General features: G+C 29.8%; 3 protein-coding genes across 4 annotated transcripts; 1 reads left to right on the forward strand and 2 right to left on the reverse strand.

Moving 5' to 3' along the window:
* Positions 1-965: 965 nt before the first annotated feature.
* LOC112747606 (probable apyrase 7) lies at positions 966-5,132 on the forward strand. Of its 2 annotated transcripts, none has more exons than XM_025795707.3 (3): positions 966-3,621; positions 4,106-4,449; positions 4,597-5,132. In XM_025795707.3, exons 1-2 carry the CDS (start codon positions 1,680-1,682, stop codon positions 4,414-4,416), a joined length of 2,253 nt encoding a protein of 750 aa, XP_025651492.1. In that variant the 5' UTR covers positions 966-1,679; the 3' UTR covers positions 4,417-4,449; positions 4,597-5,132. The 2 variants fall into 2 exon arrangements, with proteins under 2 accessions (XP_025651492.1, XP_025651491.1); XM_025795706.2 differs by having other exon boundaries at positions 4,612-5,132.
* Positions 5,133-10,130: 4,998 nt separating this feature from the next.
* LOC112747607 (probable carotenoid cleavage dioxygenase 4, chloroplastic) lies at positions 10,131-12,927 on the reverse strand. Its single transcript, XM_025795708.2, has 2 exons — positions 11,571-12,927; positions 10,131-11,315 (listed from the first exon to the last, which is right to left on the reverse strand). The coding sequence occupies exons 1-2, from the start codon at positions 12,734-12,736 to the stop codon at positions 10,703-10,705; spliced, it is 1,779 nt and encodes a 592-aa protein (XP_025651493.1). The 5' UTR covers positions 12,737-12,927; the 3' UTR covers positions 10,131-10,702.
* Positions 12,928-20,851: 7,924 nt separating this feature from the next.
* On the reverse strand, positions 20,852-22,449 carry LOC112747608 (pentatricopeptide repeat-containing protein At1g31790-like). Its single transcript, XM_025795709.3, has one exon. The coding sequence runs from the start codon at positions 22,210-22,212 to the stop codon at positions 20,944-20,946; it is 1,269 nt and encodes a 422-aa protein (XP_025651494.1). The 5' UTR covers positions 22,213-22,449; the 3' UTR covers positions 20,852-20,943.
* Positions 22,450-22,931: the final 482 nt, after the last annotated feature.

The raw sequence follows: 22,931 nt of genomic DNA on the forward strand, positions 1-22,931 counted from the left end.
TATAATTAATATGATCAAATAAAATAATTAATTAATTAATATATTTAAATAAATTTAATAAAATAAATCAAAAAATATTATAGATCAACTATGTTATTAATTGAAAAAATTTGATTTTAATAATATATAATATATTAAGAATATTACAATATTTTCTATCCTATTCTTATAATATATTGCCAAACTGATTAGAAGAGATTTACTTGCTCATCGTATAACATATTACGAAATTATTCGTCGTAGTCTATGATAACACAAAACCTAATCTGTCCTTATGATAAAGGACAATCCAATCAAATCTTATAGAAAATTCAAATTATCACCACAAAAAGTCGCTTTTATTTTTAATATGATGATCAAATAAGGATAGGGTAGTGCTAGGGAGCCAATGACCATCCGAATAACCATTCGAATACCAGGGATAATAAACATCTCATGTCATAAAATTACTCATCCTAAAAATTTAAGTTAATTTTGGAGTTCACCAAAGATCGAATCCTTGACCTTTCGGATCTAGAACTCTAATACCATGTCATAAACCCACTCATTCCAAAAACATAACTTGACAGGACAATGTAACACTAATGGTCATATCTCTAATACTTCCTAAACCTCTATTGTACACATTGTACGCTTAGACCATTGGCTCTCTATACTTTTTCATAAATATAATACGTGGAAATAAGAGTTTAAGTGTGTAATGTACATGTATAAAATTAATAACGATTTTTACATAAATTATTATACAAGATTTAATCAATTCGTTAATCACGATCTGAGAGTAAAGAGAAAAAAAAAAGAAAAGTCAGAAATAGTCAGATTATTGATCAACAATTGGAAGTTGTTGAATAAAAATAAAAATATCAATTTTTTCATATCATTGATTCCAAAAAAACGTTACTCTTATTTTTATTAAACAGAAAATTTTTTTCTCTATCAAATTGTTACTCACGTATTAAGTGTAGTTTTTGTCACTAGCTCAAATTATTAGTGACAATTTATTCTTACATTAATCTATTTCATATCAGTGTACTATACTAAATTTACATAATATTGTATTACACCTTTCATTTTACAATATCTAAAAAAATAAGCCACAAAAAGGGCTTCCGTTTAAATTGGTAATTAATGAAGCCCATTAGGCCCATGAGTGACAGGAACAATATAAAAAACAGGGGGGAGTTCTTGACAAAAAAAAAGGGGGAGTTTTAATTTTACCAACATGAAAACGCCAAAAAAGAAAAAACAATGGTCATCTTCCTCAGTTTTGCAGTTGCACTTGCACCTTCTGTTGCGTCATCGACCTAATCAACGACCATAAAAAACCACCTTTTCTGAAACTTTCTCCTAATTGCCCTTCCAATCTCTTTCAATTTCCACATTCAGTTTTCCCTTTCAAACTCTCTTTCATTTTTCATGTCTGCACCACAACCAACTTCTACCCTCTTTTTACGTTTTGTCTAAAAATCTCTCTTTGACTACTAATTCTTCCAATTCATCACAAAATCTCAGTGGGGTTCAACTCAATCTTCGCATTGGGTTGTTCCCTTCTATTTGATCGCACTATTATGCCTGTGCCACCAAATGCTATGCAGTTGCGCTCTTCAACCACCACCACCACCACCTATCCATAAACCTCTTCAATCAAAAGTGGGTATTCTTCTTCACATCAAAAAGACATGATCTTTAGTAAAATCACTGCAATTTTATCCACTTTGTTGCATACCCAAAATTCCTCTCCTTCTGCATACCCACTCTCTCTGCCTTTTGCAGCCACCAAAAATAACAACCTGCGAGTCTCTTCCTCTCTTCAGGACTTCTCCTCGTACCCCCAATTTGGTCCTGAACGTGGCCATGTTGCTGATGATGTCACCGGTGTTGTTCTTCCAACCCATTTGAAGCAACCACTTCATAAGGTGAAGCCTGTTCAAAGTGTTGCCAACTGTTCTCGCAAGAAATGGGTCAGTGCCATCAAGCTTGCAATTTTTCTTACGCTGTTCCTTTTTATAGTTTACATGGTTTTGGTGATTGCTTATTCCTATTGGAGTCAAGGGTCTGGGAAGTATTTTGTTGTGATTGATTGTGGTAGCACCGGGAATAGGATTTATGTTTATCATGCTTCCATTCAGCACAAGAAATATAATAGTCTTCCAATAGTTATCAAGTCACTGAGGAGTGGTTTGCAGAAAAAGCCACTTTCTCAGAGTGGTCGTGCGTATGATAGAATGGAAACTGAGCCTGGCCTTGATAAGTTGGTGAATAATGTTACTGGTTTGAAGGGTGCATTGAAACCATTAATTCGCTGGGCGCAGAAGCAGATACCGGCACATGCTCATAGGGGTACTTCGGTTTTCCTTTATGCTACCGCAGGTGTCCGGAGACTCCCCAGCGCTGACTCGAAGTGGCTGCTAGATAATGCCTGGTCTGTGTTAAAGCAATCTCCTTTCTTGTGTAAGAAGGATTGGGTTAAGACTATATCTGGTACTGAGGAGGCTTATTTTGGATGGATATCACTTAATTATTATAGTGGCATCTTGGGTGTTAGACCTAGGAAGGCAACTTATGGTGCGCTTGATTTGGGTGGCTCATCATTGCAAGTAACATTTGAGAGTGATCAGCAGCTGAATAATGAGACTAGTTTGTATGTTCGGATGGGATCAGTGAGCCATCATCTCACTGCTTACTCTCTCCCAGGGTATGGTCTTAATGAGGCATTTGGTAAATCTGTGGCGCATCTCTTTAAGAGAGAGTTCGGATCATCTGCCAATGCCGGCATAGCTAATGAAAAGAGAGAGCTCAAACATCCTTGCTTGCAAGCTGGGTACAAGGAACAATATTTTTGCCCTCGTTGTTCTTTCGGTAACAAAGGAGGTGGAAATCCTGTTGGTAATCAGAAACAATTGGGTAAGATAGGAGCATCAGGAACTTCAGTAGTGCTTGTTGGTGCTCCGAATTGGCAAGAATGTAATGCACTTGCAAAAATTGCTGTCAATTTGGCCGAATGGTCCAATATCGGTGCAGCACTTGATTGTGGAGTACAACCTTGTGCTTTGCGCAAGAATCTCCCACGCCCATATGGCCACTTTTATGTGATTTCTGGATTTTATGTGGTGTATAGATTTTTCAACTTGAGTTCTGAGGCCACACTTGATGATGTAGTTGAAAAAGGCAGGACTTTTTGTGGGAAGAAATGGGATGTTGCAAAGAAAAGTGTTGCCCCTCAACCCTTTATCGAGCAATACTGCTTTAGAGCGCCATACATTGCATCACTGCTGAGAGAAGGTTTGCACATTACTGATGACCAAATATCTGTTGGCTCTGGAAGTATCACTTGGACTCTTGGTGTTGCCTTGTTGGAAGCAGGGAAAGCATATTCCACCGGATTTGGGTTTCGTGGTTTGGAATTGCTTCCAATGAAGATAAATCCCCTTGTTCTTTTTCTCATTTTGTTGCTTTCCTTGATTATCCTACTCTGTGCTTTATCATGTGTTGGCAATTCGATACCAAGGTTCTTCCGGAGGAAATATCTTCCCATTTTCAGACATAGCAATGTTTCCAGTGCTTCTGTTTTGAATATCCCATCTCCTTTTCAGTTCCAGCGATGGAGTCCAATCAACTCTGGTAAGCTATTTAAATACATGTTGATTTTGACTACCAGATAAACTGATGAACTATTTTTTCAACACGTGTTTGAGAATTGAGATGCATATCGAGTTGTCAATTGTTATCTTTTAGATTTACTTTTGACTTTTAGTACTAGATATGGTATAAGTGGTAGACTCTTACTATTATATTAAAACAACAATAACAACAAAGTCTTATCCAATTGGATAGGATCAGCTACATAGATCAAACAATGCTATTGATCATGTTTGCACTAAATTTTTACTGTTATAACTTAGTCACTATGTAGTGTCTGCTCATTATGCATCCCAGCTGCAGTTGTCGCAAGTGTTGATCAAATATTTTAGGCATGATTTTAGCTCTGTAGAGTCATTTATAACCAAAACTGCTATCATGGGCTGATTTGTGCACTCTATTTGCATTGTTCACAATGTCCTTATATAATTGAGCTTTAAAGTCGTTTATGCCTACGAGTCTTCAGGGGATGGAAGAATAAAGATGCCACTCAGCCCAACCGTCGCATGCTCACAAGGTAGCCCTTTTGCCCTTGGTAGTGGTCTTGGTGATGACGGTGGTGGCATCCAGCTTATGGAATCTTCCTTGTACCCCTCAGCCAGTAGCTTTTCGCATAGTTTTTCATCGACAAGTTTAGGGCAGATGCAGTTTGACAGCAATACTATGGGCGCATTCTGGTCTCCCCACAGAACTCAGATGCGGCTGCAGAGTAGGAGGTCACAATCTCGCGAAGACCTGGATTCCTCGGTGGCTGAGGCACATCTCGTGAAGGTTTAGGGAATCATTTTCTGTAGACATTAACATTGATTGGTATGAATGATTACATTAACATATTTCTCTATACTTACTTCCTTATAGTGGAACATAAGTAATAGTGATTAGTAAAGCAAGCAAACAATCTTTTCTGGCGATTTTTCTATGGGTAAAAGAATTTATATTTTTCTCATCATTTTTTAGATTTTTGTCTTGCAGAAAAGTGGAGCTAAAGATGCAGCAGCAGCCAGAAGAACTGATTCCAAATGAGAAATTGAATTGATCATGCCAAGTAAGCAATTGCGGAAATTTACACTTGACATGGTCAATTCGGATTTTCCAGATTATAAAGGATCCATTTCCATTAAGCACTCGAACCGGGGAACGATTTATAGCTGCTTGATATCTCCATTTCTGCCTCAGCATTGTAGCTTTTGTGGTGCTACTCAAGCATCAATGGCTAACATAGTTCACTAGATCCATTAATTCATGGCTGTTTTCTGTAGTTAATACCATTCTTTAGACTAATTAGGTGCCATTACTATAGAGATTAGAGAATCTCCCCTTGTTTCATAGATGAGTATTGACTTGGAAAGATGAACCACAGAGAGGAGTTATAAGTACACAAACATGTTATACATCAAACAAGCCATTGGATATGATTTCAATTACACCATACAACATTAGTGCTGTGTATAAGGACAGTGTTTTTGGTCTAAATGGAGCCAATTATTGGTGAATGAACATGGCGTGGAAGAGTGGATTTGCTTCTGGTTTTGGCAATTATAGATCAAGACAACAAAATAATAAAACTTCCAAGACAACAAAACGGGTCATTATTGAACGATAAGGATGAAGTCACCAAAATTTGATTAAGAAAGAACTACATCTTTGTCTCTACCATCAACAGCAATGTATTGCCCTCTTTTTTTTTCCTTTACCGGTTGTTCTTTTAGTATATAATTGAGCAGAAAATATTGCTTATAGAAATTCTCAATTGAATATTGGCTTCATTTAAGCATTTTACGCAACCAGCGAAATAATCAAACGTAGCTATGTCGGCAAGAAAAAGTATAGGAGGCAACACACTCACCAAAGTTGATATCAAAATTTTTATACATTAAATTTAAGGCATTTTTGTTTCTCTAATGATGCCACGTCAACACATCTGCTTACTTAACAAAGTTTAAAAATCAATTAATCAAATTTTAGAAAATTAAAAATAAAAAAATAATAAAACCATGAATTTTTTTATTTTTAAAACAAATTTATAAAAAAAAATTACCCTTATTACTTATACTGTAATCTCGAATGTTATCAATTTTGGTATGTAGATCAAATAATACAATGCAAGTAAATGTTATCATACTTGCATATCCACCATTTGAATCTCCAACAATTACTCTAATAATAACATCTAATTTAACCTATGGACGAATACGCAAGAATTATTATAGATTCAAAATTAAATTAAAGGTTTTAGATTAAAAGTGCTATAATAACTTTTGTGTTATTTAATAGAGAAACAAAAAAATTATTAGACATGATTACCTTAAATCTAATTACACTCCAAGATATTAATGATACTCAAGTACTATCTTAATTGAAAATTTTATACAACTTCACACTTATATTTAAAGTCAAAGTAAATGATTTTAACTATGCTCTCAACAATACACTATTATAAAAACATTTGTCCCAACAAAAAATACCGAAATGTAACTCTTATTACAACAAATAAAACAGGTAATATAATAAATTCTTTTTTATTATAAGAACTAACTTTACCAATACTAATATCATCAAACCTAGATAACATAATAATAAAGAAAATAAAAAAAAATAGACGAATTTAAGATACATTAAATTATATACAAAGATACAATGACAGAACTTTTCTAGGGCAATAGAACTATGGCCCTCCTAAATATTTTATAAAAACATAAGTAGTATATAGATAGAAATGAAATTAGTTCAATTAGTTAGCATTATATTTTTCTAGCCACAATGACTTGTGTTCAACTTTTATATTTACCATTCATTCAACATATTTTCTATTTTAAACTTAATATGTATGTTGACTAATAATGGACAACTGCTAGAATGGGCTTAACAACTTAACAAATTTATATTTGATACTAACACAATCTTATTATTATTCACTATTTTCATCCAACTACAAACTTATTTATTTAGTTTTTTTTTTAATATAAGTTAGTGTTATTTTAGATTTTATTGGTTTTTTAAAATTTTTTTTACATTAGACAAAATATAAACATAATTAAATAAATATTTATTTTATTTTATTTATATAAACTAATAGAAAATTTACAAGTCTTTAATAAATCGGGCAACTTTTTATATATTGAATTTAGTATTTATTTTATATTTCGTTCTTTTTTCAATTGAATTTTCTCTAAAAAAATATATTCAAATATTTAATAAATATTATAATTTTTAATATTTATTGTTTTAAGTTCTAACTATAACTTTTTTTTTACATATTTCATGGTTTATAATAGTCTAATTTTTTTATAATTATAACTTTTTTATTTATTTTTTGTTATACTAGTAACAAACTTAACAATAATTAATATAAATATTATATAATTTTATTTTAAAAAAATTTTCCCTCAATAATTCTGTTCAAGTTCTGCCACTACAAAAATGGAACAGAAAAAATAATCAAAAAATGTATACACAACTTAACAATTCAAAAAACATATGTCTCTATAAGAACATATAAAAAAAAAAAACAACTCCAACAATAACTAAAAATAAAAAAAAAACAAACACTATATAAAAAGACTAAGTCTAAGTCTGTCAATTAAAACAAATATAAAAATAAAAACCACAAAATAAAGATATAGCTCTATATAATTTCAATATAAAAAAATTTTGTATTATAAAATATTTCAAGTAAAAAACACATCAAATTTAATAATAATTTATATTTTTTAATTAATTTTTAAATAATATAATATTTTTAAAAATATACTAGATATTCTCATTAATTTACCATCTTGCGCTATGCGCGGGTTTCGCTTTAATAATAATAAAATTTTGGAAAAATATAGGGTACCAATATACTATCTGTCAATTTATTACCAACAATAATTAATATCAAAGACATATCTACTAAAAGACACATGTATAAAGAGACATATTTAAAAAATGTATTTATAAAGACACTTTTATTAGACATCGCTATAAAAAAATATTTTTACATCCATAAAAAATACTTCCATTAAACACAATTATAAATAAGAATGGAAGAAATTGATAGAATACTTATTGGTTACGTAGCAAAATTATAAAATCTGTTACACCGTTTAAAACTATATTAATCAACCTTTATCTGAGAATGGTTCATTAATATTTTCAAAAACTTTTTTAGTACATTTTACATAAAATTTAAACTGTCCTAGAAAATAATCATTTCGTCTTTGAATGCTTATTTTAAGGTTTGGCATCTTAATTATCATCTTCCTCTCAATCTCTCATTTAATATATATAAAGATACATTCTACTAATAATGGCTTACTATTTTCGGTATATAAAACCTAGATTTTTTTTTCCTCTAAAATCCATAACGGGCATCTATCATAATGCTTACATCTTTGTATTTAGTCCTTATTTACAGGGGTGTATATAGGTCGGACCACATCGGGTTTGGTTTAATTCAGATTCGACTCGAAATATAGACTGAGTCTAATTTTTAGATTCTGACTCGATCCTAAATTCGATAAAGCCTACGCAACTTTGGATCGGATAAAAAATGGGTCTTTAGCATGTAAAAATTACATAATCTCCAACCATTATTTTAAAATTCACTTAAAAAATATAACAAGAACCAATCATTCTCTAAAATTAAAGCATAACCATAATCAATACTAATATTGTCTAATAATACCAAATATTTAAATCACTACAAATAACACAATATTATGCATTAGTCTAAAGTCTTATACATTTTAAACATAAAATATTAACTTATAATTTTATAATGATTAATAACACAAAATATTAATATTTACAATATTTAAATTTCACATAAGAATAGTCATCATCAATCACTAATAACACAAAGTATTAATTGTGTATAATAACCGGACTACCAGGCCGAATTCGGGTGACCCGAGATATGATCCGGACCTGACCCGAAATAATGACTGAATCTATTTTTGAGATCTTTACCCGACCCTAAACTCGATGAAATCACACTAAATTAACCCTTAAAGTGTTCGAAATTGGACCGAGTCTTCAGATCGGACCGAATCATGTACACCCCTACTTATTTGAAATAATAATTACTAAAAGCCTAAAAGAAGAGATATGAATAATAAATTATGTTCATTTAATACACATGTGATAATACTCTTTCCTTTCTTCTTTTCTCCTTCTTCTTCTCGAATATTTAGCATTTTCAATACTTAATTTTAATTTAATTTTATTTTAAATTTTATAAAATATCACATACTTATTATAAAATTATATATTATAAAAATTAATTTCAGACTCAATGTAAAATTTGTCTTTCAATACATATTTAGTCTCATTTTAATTTAACAATATTATAATAATAAAATTACAATATTTATTTATTAAATTTAATGAATATATAATATTTTATATTAGTTTTTTTTAAGATAATATTATCTCTTTTTACTGATCTTAATATTATTTTAAAGATTATATCAAATACAAATTTTAATTTTAAATTAATTTAATTATTATAAAAATAAAATAATATCCAAAAAATATCTTATTATTAGAGTTGTTCTAATTTTTCTTTTTGCTCTGGTGTGCATTTGCTTTAATTTGGTATTTAAACATCACTTGTAATTTGCTTTATTTTTTCTCTTTTGTAGTAATTTTTGTCCCCTTCTTTGTAGACAGTATGGTTGTGTTACAGATCATATAGATTTTGGAGAGTTTCATGTATTCAGTTATTCACCAAAGAAAAGTTTTCGTCCTCGGAAGAACTACACTAAATTTGAAATAGGTTTACATCTATTTTAAAAAATATTTATTCTATTATATTATTTTTCTATTAATTAAAATTATTCATTCTCAACTTATAATTTAACATAGAAAATGTTTATTTCTTGTAGATCTATGTTTACTTGTAAGTTTCGCGTTTGAAGTTATTGATGAATAAAACGTTATTTCTTGTATTAAAAAAAAAGCTACGTTATTGTATGGCACTTTATTGTTGCGGCCAATTTTTTGGTATTTTTTAAAATAATTTCGTTAGATAATTAATATGAGTTATTTCAAAAAATAACTCTATTTTGTTAAATAAGTTAATAAGTATTTTTGAATTATACTTTATTTTTTAAATTGTTATTAATTATTGATTATTTAAATTTTATTTTTCAAAATATAAAATTATTAATTATTAATTACAGTTATTTAAAATTAGCTGATTAAAAATTATTTATCTATATTAAAAAAAAGATGATTGTAGTATATCTATATTATGGTGGCTATAATAGCTATAATATTTTAAAAAATATTGTTAAAATTAAAATAATATTTTTAAAAAAATATTACTAAAATAAAAAAATATGACTTTAATTTTTAAAATACTTGCATAATTATTATAACCATCATAAATATAGATATACTAGAATTTATTTTTTTTTAAATTATATTGAAATTATAGAATTTAGTTTCGATCAACTATATTAAATATATATTAAAATTAATTATTAAAATTAATTAAAAATATAAAATACACATTAAAAATAAAATTTAATTATATGTGCTATGTACATTTAGCATCTGTGTGTGAGTACAAACCTCACTATTATCCCACTAATACAATGTGAAACTCCTGCCCCCATTCAATAAGGAAGAAAGAAAACGAAGATGGATAGATTTACAACAGAACAAACTACTTTAATGTGATGTGTCGATTCATTCATCAACAACCCTAATGATGCTACTTCACTATGATACGAAATATTTTGTCCATTATTCGATATTAGATATTTCAATAAACCGGATACCACTTGCTTTTACTTTAAACTAATTTTTCTTTATCATAAACATTGAACCTCCATAATTTAAACATATTCCATTTTTGTTACTATCAAATTAATTTATTTTTTATAGTTAATTAACCGTTTCAATTTTTTATGATATAAAAAATAAAAATACTAAAAAATTATTAAAATTTATTTTTTTTATAATTTTTAGTTATTAATTTAATTTTTTAATTTAATAAACTAACTATATATTTTAGTTTATATTTTAAATTTAAATATTAACAAAAAAAATTATAATATCTTCTAACGTTTCTCGATCACGATAGCGACGCTTTCCTTATGTCAGCGTCCCTCACGAACAGCCCGTGAAACCCGTAAGGCACCCGGCGAGGAAGCCTCACCGCCGCCACCACCTCCAGCTCCGGTGACTTTGCATCCATCACCAAGAACCTCGACTCTCCCTTCCTTTCATCGTGCACGTAGCTCACCACGTACCCGTCGTCCTCCTCCGCCTCAGGGTTCTCCGGATCCCTGGCCACAAAGAATGGCTCGCCGGCGTAGCATCCGTCGCCAAACATCCGACAGGCGACAGTGCAGTTGGTCTTCCTGGAGACGTCGAGCTTGACGACACCGGAGATCTTGGGCATGGGGTCGCCGACGGCGGCGTAGACGAAGTTGTTCTTTTTTCCGACGTAGGAAGGGTTGATGACGCCGAAGTCGAGGTTGCGAGAGGATAAGGGCTGGCGGGAGACGATGCCGGTGGGGAGATGGATGGTGAGCTTTTCAACCATGGCGTGGACGAGGTCCATTCTCTCGAGGGTGTGCTCGACGGAGAGAATGTTGGGGGCCACGAGGGTGATGGTTTCTCCGTCAGGTTCGTCCCATGCGTTGATGGCGTGGATGAGGTTGAATCCCGGCACATCCAACCACCTGCAAGTTTCAATTCATTATATTTACATGCAATGAAAAATATTCTTTTTGATACACAAATTTTAGGTACAATTAATTTAATTAAATTATAATCTAACAAATTTTATTACTAACTGCACTTGAATTTGACATTTTAAAAAAAATATGATTTAAAATTTTAAATATAGATAAATATAAAAGAAATTTGATGAAAAAAGAATTGACTCCGCACGAAAATTCAGCGCTTGATGACATGAAAAGCATGCAATTAGTTACCTGATCTGAGACTCATCAACCGCATAGCGAGGCAATATCCCCACCCTCGACACCTTCGACGGATCCGACCCCACCGGAGACCCACCGGAGATCATGTCAAGCGGGTTCATCCCAATCTGTATGTCCGCAAACAACGCATACTTCTTCGTCACCGCAAAATCATGCAGGAACGCCGGCCTCGTCATTGAGAATACCGGCACGTCCGCCTGCTTCCTCCCTTCCTTATCGAACCAGAAGTACGTCAGAAACGGCGGAATCGGACTGTAACGGAACGCAAACGTCTCTCCGGTCTCGCTGTCAATCTTCGGGTGCGCTGTCATGCTCATCGCCAGCTTCCCCTCGAAGTCAAAACGACCCACCGTTTCGATGTCGCCAGTCTCCGTCACTCTCACCTTGTACGGAAGATCCGATTCTCCGAGAGCGAAGAGGTGGTTGCCGAACAGAGCTAAGCTTGTGTTCGCCAGCCCAATGCCGTTCACAGGGTTGTACTGTCCACTCAGCACACGCGCCGCCGTGAGGGAGCCACGCGCCGCCGAGCCCATTAGTGTGTTGAAGCCGGAGAACACGTTGGGGATGAGAGGTTGACCTGCTTCGTTCTCTATGGTGTACTTGTAGGTCTTGACGTAGCGGCTGCAGAGTGTGGCTTTGCCTTCTTTGATGCGAATGGCGTGGAGCATGCCGTCGCCGTCGAAGAGGTGGTACGGTCCCTTCGGGAGAAACTGTGGGTTGGGGCCGTTTCTGATGTACGCGCCGTCCAGGCAGGGCGGAAGAGATCCCTCGACGATGTCGCATTGGGTTGGTGGAAGCTCGTCTACCGGTGCGAAGTTGTGAGAGAGGACATGTTTTGGGTCCACGGAAGGCTTCAATGGAGGGTCGATGAAGTTGTTGATGACGTCATCGAAAGCGTTGAAGATGAACCCTGGCAGCGACAACTCCGAAGCTCTTCTTCTAGGGGGGAGTTTTGAGGGTGATGGTTTGGTTGTTCTGGAGGGAGGGGTAGTTATTATTGTTGGTGGTGGCGGTGGTGGTGCGGTAGTGGTGGTGGTGTTAAGGGTTTGTGGGTTTTGTTGGGTTTGAACGGTGGAGATGTTTCTGAGAGGGAGAGGTGGGGTTATTGAGGGTGATGATGAGGGTGGTGTAGTTACAATGATGGGTTTTGGGACCATGATTGTTTCCCCTTGCTAGTTTGTATAGTCCCAAAAGAGTGAAGAAAAAGAAAAGAATGAGGAGGGAGAAGGTATGGTGTTGTTATTTATGGAAAGAGAAATGACTAACAACTATGAAGCCCAAGATACATTCTCAATGAAATTGATGCTGACATCTATCTCAAATTAGTAAGGCCACAATAAATTGTTATATGTCTAAGTATTCGCTCCAGTTTTTAGCGGGAGAGTAATGTTAGGAAAGTAATTTTTGTGATTATTAGTCATCAATTAGTCATTAATGATAATTTGATAGTATGAGATTAGTGTAAAATTTTATCTAATGACTTATCTTTTTCTGCTGATTACATGCTAGCTAAAATTCAATAAAATTACTGATTCCTAGATTTTTTCTTATCAAAATTTTTTGATTTTAATATTGGAGTAATATTAGTGATTTTTTTTTTAAAAAAGTGAATGGTTGAAGTGTAATTCTCAAATGTGGAATCATTTAAAGTAGAGAAGTAAAAATTAGATTGAACATATAATTTATTAGATATATAAATTAATTTTTAAAATTAGACTGTCAGATCTTTTTTAATTTATGTTAAAAAAATTAAAAAATTTAAGGTAAAAAATTATAACTTTTGATTTGTATATATTCTACAATTTTAAAAAATATAAAAAATAATCGTATTAAAATATATCACTGCTTTCAATTTCATACTAAAAAAATCTACCGTTTTACCATTGCAATTTCCACAATAGAAACATGGAGTTTTTTTTTGTCTTTCAAAGAATTATAGTCAAATTGGATCGTAAATTTTAATCGAATTCTTTTGATAATATAACTCAAATTCTTGTTAGTAAAAATATATATTTATAGTTCCTAATGAGAAATGAATAGAAATCTAATTAAGAAGTCTAATTATCCTCGTAGTTCTGTAAAATTGACATACACTTGTTAAATTTTTTTATATCTTATTAGAAACTAAATGGGCGTTTAATTTGTTGGTCTGATCATCATTTTTTTTTCATACCCCTTCCTATTTCTTCAAACTCTACGCATTATTTTGGTTTTTTCAAATGCAAAATAATGATTCATCATCTTTTAACATAGAAAACTGTAAATTCCTTTGTTTTGCCATAATCAATTCACCAAAGTAACCACAATAATTATTTGACGTTGCTGTAATTGATTCATTGAAATCACCACATACTAAAGTATAGAGATGATGAAATTTTTTTTATTTTTTTTACTTACTTATTTAGTGATGAATTAGATATGTGGTTTTACTTTTGTTATTATATTATCAAATTTTAATTCACTATTAATATGATTAGTATATAAAATTAGATCAAATCAATCCTAAATTGAGGAATTTTAATGTCTCAAGTTCTCTCCATAAATTAAGTTTAGATTTGATCTAATTTCATAAACTTATTATGTTGGTAGTCAATTAAGATTCTTTAGTGTGTATTGGTTAGAATGTTACTTAACCGTGTTATATACTTATATTAACAAATTTTGATACCATAAATAAACAAAGTCACGAAAAAACTAATATGACTAATTTAAAATCTTTAAAGGACGAATTTGATTAAAAAATTCTTTCGAAAACCAATTTAAAAAACAAGTAATCTTTAAGGACTAATTTGACTATTTACTTTATAAATTATGGTCAATTCTATGGTACTTTTTGTTTTGCGTGTAATTTTTGTCTAAATTATCTTTTATAGTAACTTTAAAATATTTTAACTTTAATATTTTTAAATTTAAAATTAATTATTTAACTTATTTTAATAATTAGAAAATATTTTTTAGACACCATAATAAATACCATAAATTATATGCTGTTAACTTTTTATTATATTATATTTTAATTTATTTTATATTTAATATGATCTTTCTTATTGATGAGTTAGAAGAAAAACTTAATTAACAAGTATCCATTACTTGTAGCAAACACATTCTGTTATTAATAGAAAAAATTATATTCATCACACTACCTTTTGTATACATTTTTTTATATTTTTTATGATATATTTGTTTTTTCTCCCTCTTTATAAATTGATTTTTTTATATGCAAAATAAAAAATCTTTTAACAGAAATATACACAAAAATAGTCCATTTATCTTTTTTATTTTTCTTAGCAATCATTCTTCACCTAATTTTATGCATATGGAAAATTAGTTTAATTTTTCATTCTATCTCTCACGTTTTGTTGAATTTCAACTTTGTTTCTATCTGTGCTATGATGCTTTTCTTCATGTCAAGAAAGGAAACATTATGCCGGACAAAATTGAAAGGACCACTTTATTTTACATTTACATACAAGAGTTACATGAACATTTAGAAGGGAAAAAAAATGTTAATGACGAATCCTCACCTATAATATAAAGTAATAAACAAATGAGCATCTAAATAATGATAATGTAGCTGATCCTTAATACTATATATTCTCTGCTCTTTTAAACTATAAAGAAAATTAAAAAAGAAATTCAGAATAAGATATAGTGGTATATATCACTACCACAAAAACGGTGTTTAGTCACCAAATTTTAACTACGAACACTAAATCGTGATAAAAATAAATGAGCGTGTCTTCTATTTATCACGAAATATTACGACAGTGGCTAAAATTTAATCTTTTGCTACAAACAATATTTTTCGTAGCTGTATTTCTTGCTTACATTAACGTACCATGACTATTCTGTCTTAAATAAATTAATTTTTTAAATAAATTTATTAATGTATAGTATCATTTTTTAATATTCTAACATTAACACATATTTATAAAATTAAATCTAAAAATATAAAAAATGAATTTAGATAAAATAAAAAATTATAAAAATAAAGATAATATTCTAATATTTGAGTTAATTATAAAGATAAAATTTATTTAACTAAAATAATATAATTTGAATAGATAATAAAAGGTTCAATAATTTGTAAGTATAAAAAATATTTTGGTTTTTATTAAAAATAAATTATTTATCATTTTTTGAATTTAAAAAATGAGAATAAGTTAAAAAAAATTAGTCTTTATTTATATGGTTTAATACATACTATATATTTTTGTGAATACTGTACTTTTATTATGTACTCTTATTATATGTATAATTATCTTTTTAAAAATTATTTTGTGAAATTATGAATTAAATTTTTTATTTTTATTATTATTTAATTGGTATATTCTATTAATTAATTATTTTACAATTATTTTCAGTTATAAAAAAATAATACTAATTAATTTATGAGTCACTTGTATAAAAGTTTGAAATTTTATTAAGTAACAAAGAAATTAATTTATAAAATTTCTTATAACAATTTTATCTGATAATTAATTTGTCTAATGTAATAAAATTTTAGTAACTAATTTAATAATTAAAATTTATTAAACATTAAAATTTTCAGGTAAAAGTATTTACAAAATTTACTTAATGTATAACTCTTGTTATATTGTTTCATGTATAATAGGTAAATAATTAAATAATAGTATATTATTTAAATCATCAACTATCAACTGCATGAAATGAAAGATTGTGAGGGTCATATATTTATTAAAGTAGTTTTTTGGTTATTTATTGTTATTGTAATAAAAATTAAAGATAAAAATATTACAAAATCAAAATTTAAATTTAAATTTTTTATTATATTTGACCATTAAAAAATAAATAAATAACTATTCTGTTAAAAATAAAATAATTTAAGGTATATTTAGTAGATAATAAACAGTAGGATGAAAGAAATATTCTTAAGATTAAAGAAAGTTAAAAGACAATTTAAACAACATTGGTCAAGCTGAATTTTTAAAATTTAAAATTTTAATGTGCGCTTAACTTCTGAAGTAGTTTTTGGCGGAAAATTAAAATAATTACGGACAAATTTTAATATAACTTCCCATCATTCACGTTGTCTTTTAACTCCTACTTTTCTGCAGCACCTTAAAAGCACTCTCTTTAACCACATTATATGAACCCTATCATATGATAGGATATCCTCCAAACTCAAAATACTGATTTTTTCTTTGTTATTTGTTAGTTTTTTTAGTAGATTTTTTTCGTGAAACAAAAACATAATAATTCAGAAGAGACCCTCCTAGCAGAATTACGATAACACAGAATATCAACAACAATGAAGAATTTGCAGAAGGTTTGGGTGAAATAAGTCTCAACCAGTACCTACCAGAAAAGATTATAATGACCCTTTAGTTGTGAATGTCAAAGGTATATGAAATTTCAATTTTTTTACGTGATTTTTTGAATTCTAATATTTAGTTTATTTTTTTATTCAATTTTATATTCATGGCAGACACTTCTATGGGAGAAATTACAACTGGCAAAAGGACGACAATTTAAGTTTGGCATTTGAAAATTGATGAAAAAGACATTATGGAACTTGATGGGCATGGACAAAGTCGAGATAATGACGTAAATTTATTGATACGATTTTCTGGGTGTAATGGCTCGTAGAGCAACGCTGTAAATTGGAAAGGTCTTTGGTGTTGAAAATGTATGATGTGTGATAAATTTAGAGAAACTGGATGAAACTTTAGAGAAAAAGCTATGGATATAGCAGCTCTGTACAAATTTTTGTTATCAAAATACAGTGATAAAGTGCCTAGTTTATCCAGTGATATGTTAGACATTTAATTAATATATTTAATAAGTAATAGTTAAAATTTTAAATATATTTAATCTAGAAGGGATTAGAATTTATTTTATTTATGTTAAATTTTTTTATTTCTTATTATATATAAGTTTAGACTTGTATTATTATTATTATTATTATTATTATTATTATTATTATTATTATTATTATTATTATTATTATTATTATTATTATTATTATTATACTGAATTCTTATTAGTATTTTTTTATGGAAAAATGTTAGATATTATATATTTAAAAAGTTTGATTTTTGTTATTAATGTAATATATATAAATATAATTTTAATTTAATAAAATTGTTCAATTAAATCAAATTAGCATAAATTAGTTCTGAATTGTATGTGAAAAATATAGTGAGTTAGCCACAAAAATAGTGTGATTAAATAATCCAACATTAGCTACAAAAAAAATGTGGCTGAAAAATCTGCACAAATTAACTAAGTGTAATAGAATTATACTTTTTTATTTAATTATTCTTATTTAGCCACGGCATTATACGTGGACAATGATATATAAATCGTGGCTCTTTGAAGGTCTCCACGATGTTTAAAATTGTGGCTAATAACGCTAAAATCGTGGCAAATTGAAAATGCAACCCTCGATTAGCCACAAATATTCTTTCGTAGCCAATGTATAATTGCTACGGTTATCTTAGAGTTTAGCCAAAAAAATTTTCGTGGCTAAACCCCTTATTTCTTGTAGTGTATGTATATCTTTTTTTCTCTTTTTATGTAAGGTTGCCATTTAGTCTAATATTCCTTAGATTACTAAATAAAAAAAATATCCATCTTGAGTCCACTTCAAATTAACCTGAGACTATATATACTTCCAATATCTAATAAATTCCATTTCAGGTATTTAGGTTTGACAATAACACTATTTTTCCATTACCACAGAAAATTTAAAATCAATCTTCAGAAACTGATGGTGCATAATGAGTCAATTATTTGTAGATAAAAACTCAGGTGCAGTCAATTTCACGTGAAGTTGATAACTGAGAACAGTTAAATAATTTAATTAATTTGACTAAATTTTTATCTAATAATTCTCAATTATCAACTTTACATAAAATTAATTATATATACTTGAGTTTTCACCTTATTTGTAACACAATTAAGATCTGCCTAGTCCCTTTGCTACATTTCACCATAGCCTATTCATAATTTGAGAGTAGAACATGTTGATGAGGGGAAGTGTTTGAGTGAAAGGTACAAATAAGAGTTCCAATCATTCATTCACATCCATGGTAAGATATTGTGAAAACCATTGGAAACAAGTGTAAGGTGGAGATAAAACATGTAGCTGTTGTAATATATCAAATATGATATTTCTACAATTCTATCCGAATCCATAAATGCCAAGAGGGTCCACCTTTTTCTTATTACCTACTATTAGCCACTTAATAAAGAAGAAAATCACTATCAGTTTTTTCCAGTTTTTTTAAATAAATAAATAATAATAATAATAATAATAATAATAATAATAATAATAATAATAATAATAATAATAATAATAATAATAACTGTTTTTGTCCATATTTTCTCCATCACGGCAGAATCAGTGGTAATAATTGGGTTTGAGAAAAAATGACACTTGTAATACTACTTTTGGTACACTCCACAAAATATATTTTTGTATACTAAAAAAATTTGTATATATTTTTTCAATTTTTTACTTTCAAATATTTAAAAAAAAAAAAGAGTACATATAATTCAATTTTGCAACTTTTCTATTTTTACAATACATTTTAAATTAATAGTGCTAGAATAACGGCATAACGGTTAATGGTTAATATAGTCGAAAAAATTGAAATTTTACATAAAATTAAAATAATTAATTAAATACATAAAATATAAAATTCTAATAAAATTTAAATTTTAAAATTATTCGATCAAATATATAATTTTTTTTAAATTATAACATCAAAAGATTTTAGAAATTAAATCAAAATAAACTCAACTAAAGAAGCAAGCAGGGTAACAATGGGACAATCCAATCAATTAAACAGTGAGAAATAAGAGTGGGACTAAGGCATGCAAGAGAGACATATGGTGACAAAACAAAACATGCAAAATTAAACTTTTGTCCTAAATTATGCAATCTAACCAAAACTCCAAAAGATCTTTTTTTTTCCTATAAAAAATTAAACAGCTAATAATAAAAATAAAATTTTAAAAACAATAAAACTAACTGAAAAATATCTTCTGAGTCAGTGAACTGCAGTTACAAAGGATAATATTGGCTTCTAAATAGGGACCAGCCACTCATTAGAAAATGACCAATAATTATCCATGGAATAGGAATCAGATAAAAGTTTTCTGCCCTCCATTTAAACAGCACTCACTTTCAAAGCCACTTGAATTGGAGATGCTATTTCATTTCTGGCACAATAAGAAAGCAGTTGGGTCCACTGCTTCACCATTGCTTCAAAGATAAATTGTTATAGTTGGTGGGGTAGTTGATTAATACATGACCTTTTTTGTGGCCTCTGTTTCCTATATCGAAATATCATAATGTGTAATAAATAATCAATATTTTTTAATTTTTATCGCATTTTAGAAGAATATACTTTATATTACTTTTTTTAATATCAAAAGTCTTGATAATAATTTTTTAAATGTTAATATTCTATTTTATATTCATAAATTTATATAGATGTATATTTTTTAGAATTTGAACTAAAATATAAAATTTGAATTTCTATTCTTATTCGTTTTAATTTTTTTGATATTCTATTTAAATTTAAATAGAATATTTTTTTATTGACATTTATGTTTTAAAATTAATATAAAAATAATAAATATTAATAATCTATATCAATATTAAATTAAATCAACTAAATTCAATTTATAATTAATCTTTTTTCCAAATTTATTAATAACTAAGTTACGACCTATCTTATTTAAATTTCTAGGAGGGAGGGACAGAGAACACCTAAGAACAGGAGATTCCTTGTGTGAAACTTAGATGTTGAAGTACGCACCCTTTATCTTATGCTATGGGTAAGGAATCAAATGTGAATCAAATTTATTTGATTTAATTATATAGATTTACTTTAGGATTTGTATGTAAGCTGATCTATTTTAAGATATTGGTATAATATTATTATATTAGAGGTTATTTAATTTATTTATCTCATTTACCCTAATACTATTGTTTTAGCAAATCTAAGATTTTACTTAGTATATTTAATTTGTTACAAAATTTATGTTACTCATATATTATTACTCAAATAACATTTTATAAATGTAAAATAAGATTTATTCATTTACTTTTATTAATTTAAAATTGTTCTATTTTTTAATTCTAAAATATTAAAAGTTTACTTTTAAAAATCGAATGAATCAGTCCAATCCAAATTGCATTGTTTTTTTCTAAAAAAAAAATATAGCAAAAATCGTTTTCTTAAATCAAACAAACCTTCAAATTCTAAACACATTTTTCAAAAGTAAAGTTACCGGACTTTAACCATCAATCATATGTATAGTTTCCATTCAACATTTGTGCATTGTGTATATAGTACATATACAATATACTTCTCAGTTTATTCATGGTTTAGTATTTAACACTGCCACAAGCAATTCTCACTTCATTAAGCAGATCTTCTTGGGGCTGCATTCCAGCTTCCTTCATCTGATACAGAAACCTCAAAGCTTCAATGTGCATACCATTATGCATGTAACCCATAACCATTGCATTCCAACAATCAACATTTCTTTCATTCCCCTTCATTTCAAACACTTGTTCTGCATCTCTCAGCAAACCACTTCTTCCATACATAGCTATCAAACTACACTTAACATATTTATCTGAGACCATCCCAAATTTGATGGCATTAGCATGGACCTGTTCGCCACATTGTTCGCGATTCAGCATCTTCCCACATGCCTTGAGAACACTGGAAAATGTGAAGCTATCCTTCTTCACCCCTTGTCTTCCCATCTCCTTGAAGTCGCAGAGAACCTCAGAGAATTGCTTTTCCCTGCATCCGCCTACAATCTTAGCCGACCAAGTCATGTTGTTGTGTCGCGAAGCGTGGTTGAATACAGCATTCGCATCTTCCAGGCGATTGAATTTCCCATAGAAACTGATCAAAGAGCTACTTAGAACCACGTCAGTACAAGCTCCTAACTTCAACAAACATCCATGAGCTTGCATACCGAGATGGAAGTTCGCACTGCAGGCACATGACTTGAGAAGGCAACCCCACATCCACGCAGGGAATTCCGAATCTTCCATACCCAAATCTTCAACCATGCTGACAAATACTCTAGCTACCTCCGCATAATCAGCATTATCATAATAAGCAACAAACAAGGTTGCCCAAGTGTTGAAGTCCCTAACAGACATTAAATCAAACACATGGCGTGCATTGTCCAACAAGCCACATGACACAAGCATGATGAGAATCCGATTGATGAAGGGCAACGGAGGCTTAATCCCACTGTGGATTATGTGATTGTTCAAGTGAATAGCAGTATGTGGGTCCCCAGAAACAGTGCACTCTTTAACAAGAGAGGTGTAGATGTCAATGGGTATGGGATTGTAGAGAGCTTCCATTAAGCACAATATATCTAAGGTTGAAGACCCATTTTTCTTCCTCTTCTTCTTCCTCCTCTTAATGCTGTCGCTGCAAGTAGTAGTGGTTTGTGGAGAGATAATGGGTTGGAGGGGTTTCGAAGAGATGACAGGGGAGGTGTGAAGGAGAGGAAGCTTGAGTTTGGGGTTGTGAGGAGAATATGTAATGGTGGAGATGCTGCTGCCGTGGTGGTGATGGTAGCTGGATTGAGTGGCTGTTGGCGGCGGAACAGTGACAAGTTCCATTTTTGGACCGTCAACATGAGACCTACAAGCTTTCTGCTACGTACTTCTGATTGTGTAGCGAAGATTACGAAACGTTCAATGGTGATGAATCACCAAATAAATATACATGAAGTGAATTATTTGAATATCATGCTATTTATATACTAAAAATCAGCGACCACTCACTCATACAAACATAAAATATAAATTAAACAATACATAAATAGATGATAAATAATTCTTTAACTGAATTTTTATATGCTCGTAGTATTTTTGTTATTGAAAACATTTATTAGATTTCAAAATTAAATTAGGTCCTTACAATTATCAAGAGAGCAGATCATTATATCGAAATTGTAAAAAAATAGGTAATTTAGTTATGGAACTAACCGCTTTTTTATTTAAATAAGTATAAGAAAATGATTAATTCTCATAATGCCCATGGATGAAAATTTAGAACAAAATGCGCATGGCCATCTTAGGACAATACGCACAAAATGGAATTGCACTTCATTTCAAAGAAGGCGCACACAAAATGGAGCCTCCAATTCACCTGCATCACTCACGAAATGGAGCCTCCATGACTATGCACATTTTGTTCTAAATTTCCATTCATACGTATTCTGAGAATTAATCATTTTCCTATACTTATTTAAATAAAAAAGCTTGGAACTAACCATTATGAATAATTGATATCAGTTTTCAGTTTTCACGAAGATAGTATTGTGGAGATGACTATG

Source organism: Arachis hypogaea, chromosome 15, assembly GCF_003086295.3.
Source record: "Arachis hypogaea cultivar Tifrunner chromosome 15, arahy.Tifrunner.gnm2.J5K5, whole genome shotgun sequence".
Taxonomy (NCBI): Eukaryota; Viridiplantae; Streptophyta; class Magnoliopsida; order Fabales; family Fabaceae; genus Arachis; species Arachis hypogaea.

Excerpts from the sequence above, each read along its gene's own strand:
- LOC112747608 (XM_025795709.3), bottom strand. The coding sequence starts at position 22,212 with ATGGAACTTGTCACTGTTCCGCCGCCAACAGCCACTCAATCCAGCTAC.
- LOC112747606 (XM_025795707.3), top strand. The coding sequence starts at position 1,680 with ATGATCTTTAGTAAAATCACTGCAATTTTATCCACTTTGTTGCATACC. Across the intron at positions 3,622-4,105 it reads ATGGAGTCCAATCAACTCTG|GGGATGGAAGAATAAAGATG; the intron begins GTAAGCTATTTA and ends ACGAGTCTTCAG.
- LOC112747607 (XM_025795708.2), bottom strand. The coding sequence starts at position 12,736 with ATGGTCCCAAAACCCATCATTGTAACTACACCACCCTCATCATCACCC. Across the intron at positions 11,316-11,570 it reads GTTGATGAGTCTCAGATCAG|GTGGTTGGATGTGCCGGGAT; the intron begins GTAACTAATTGC and ends TGAAACTTGCAG.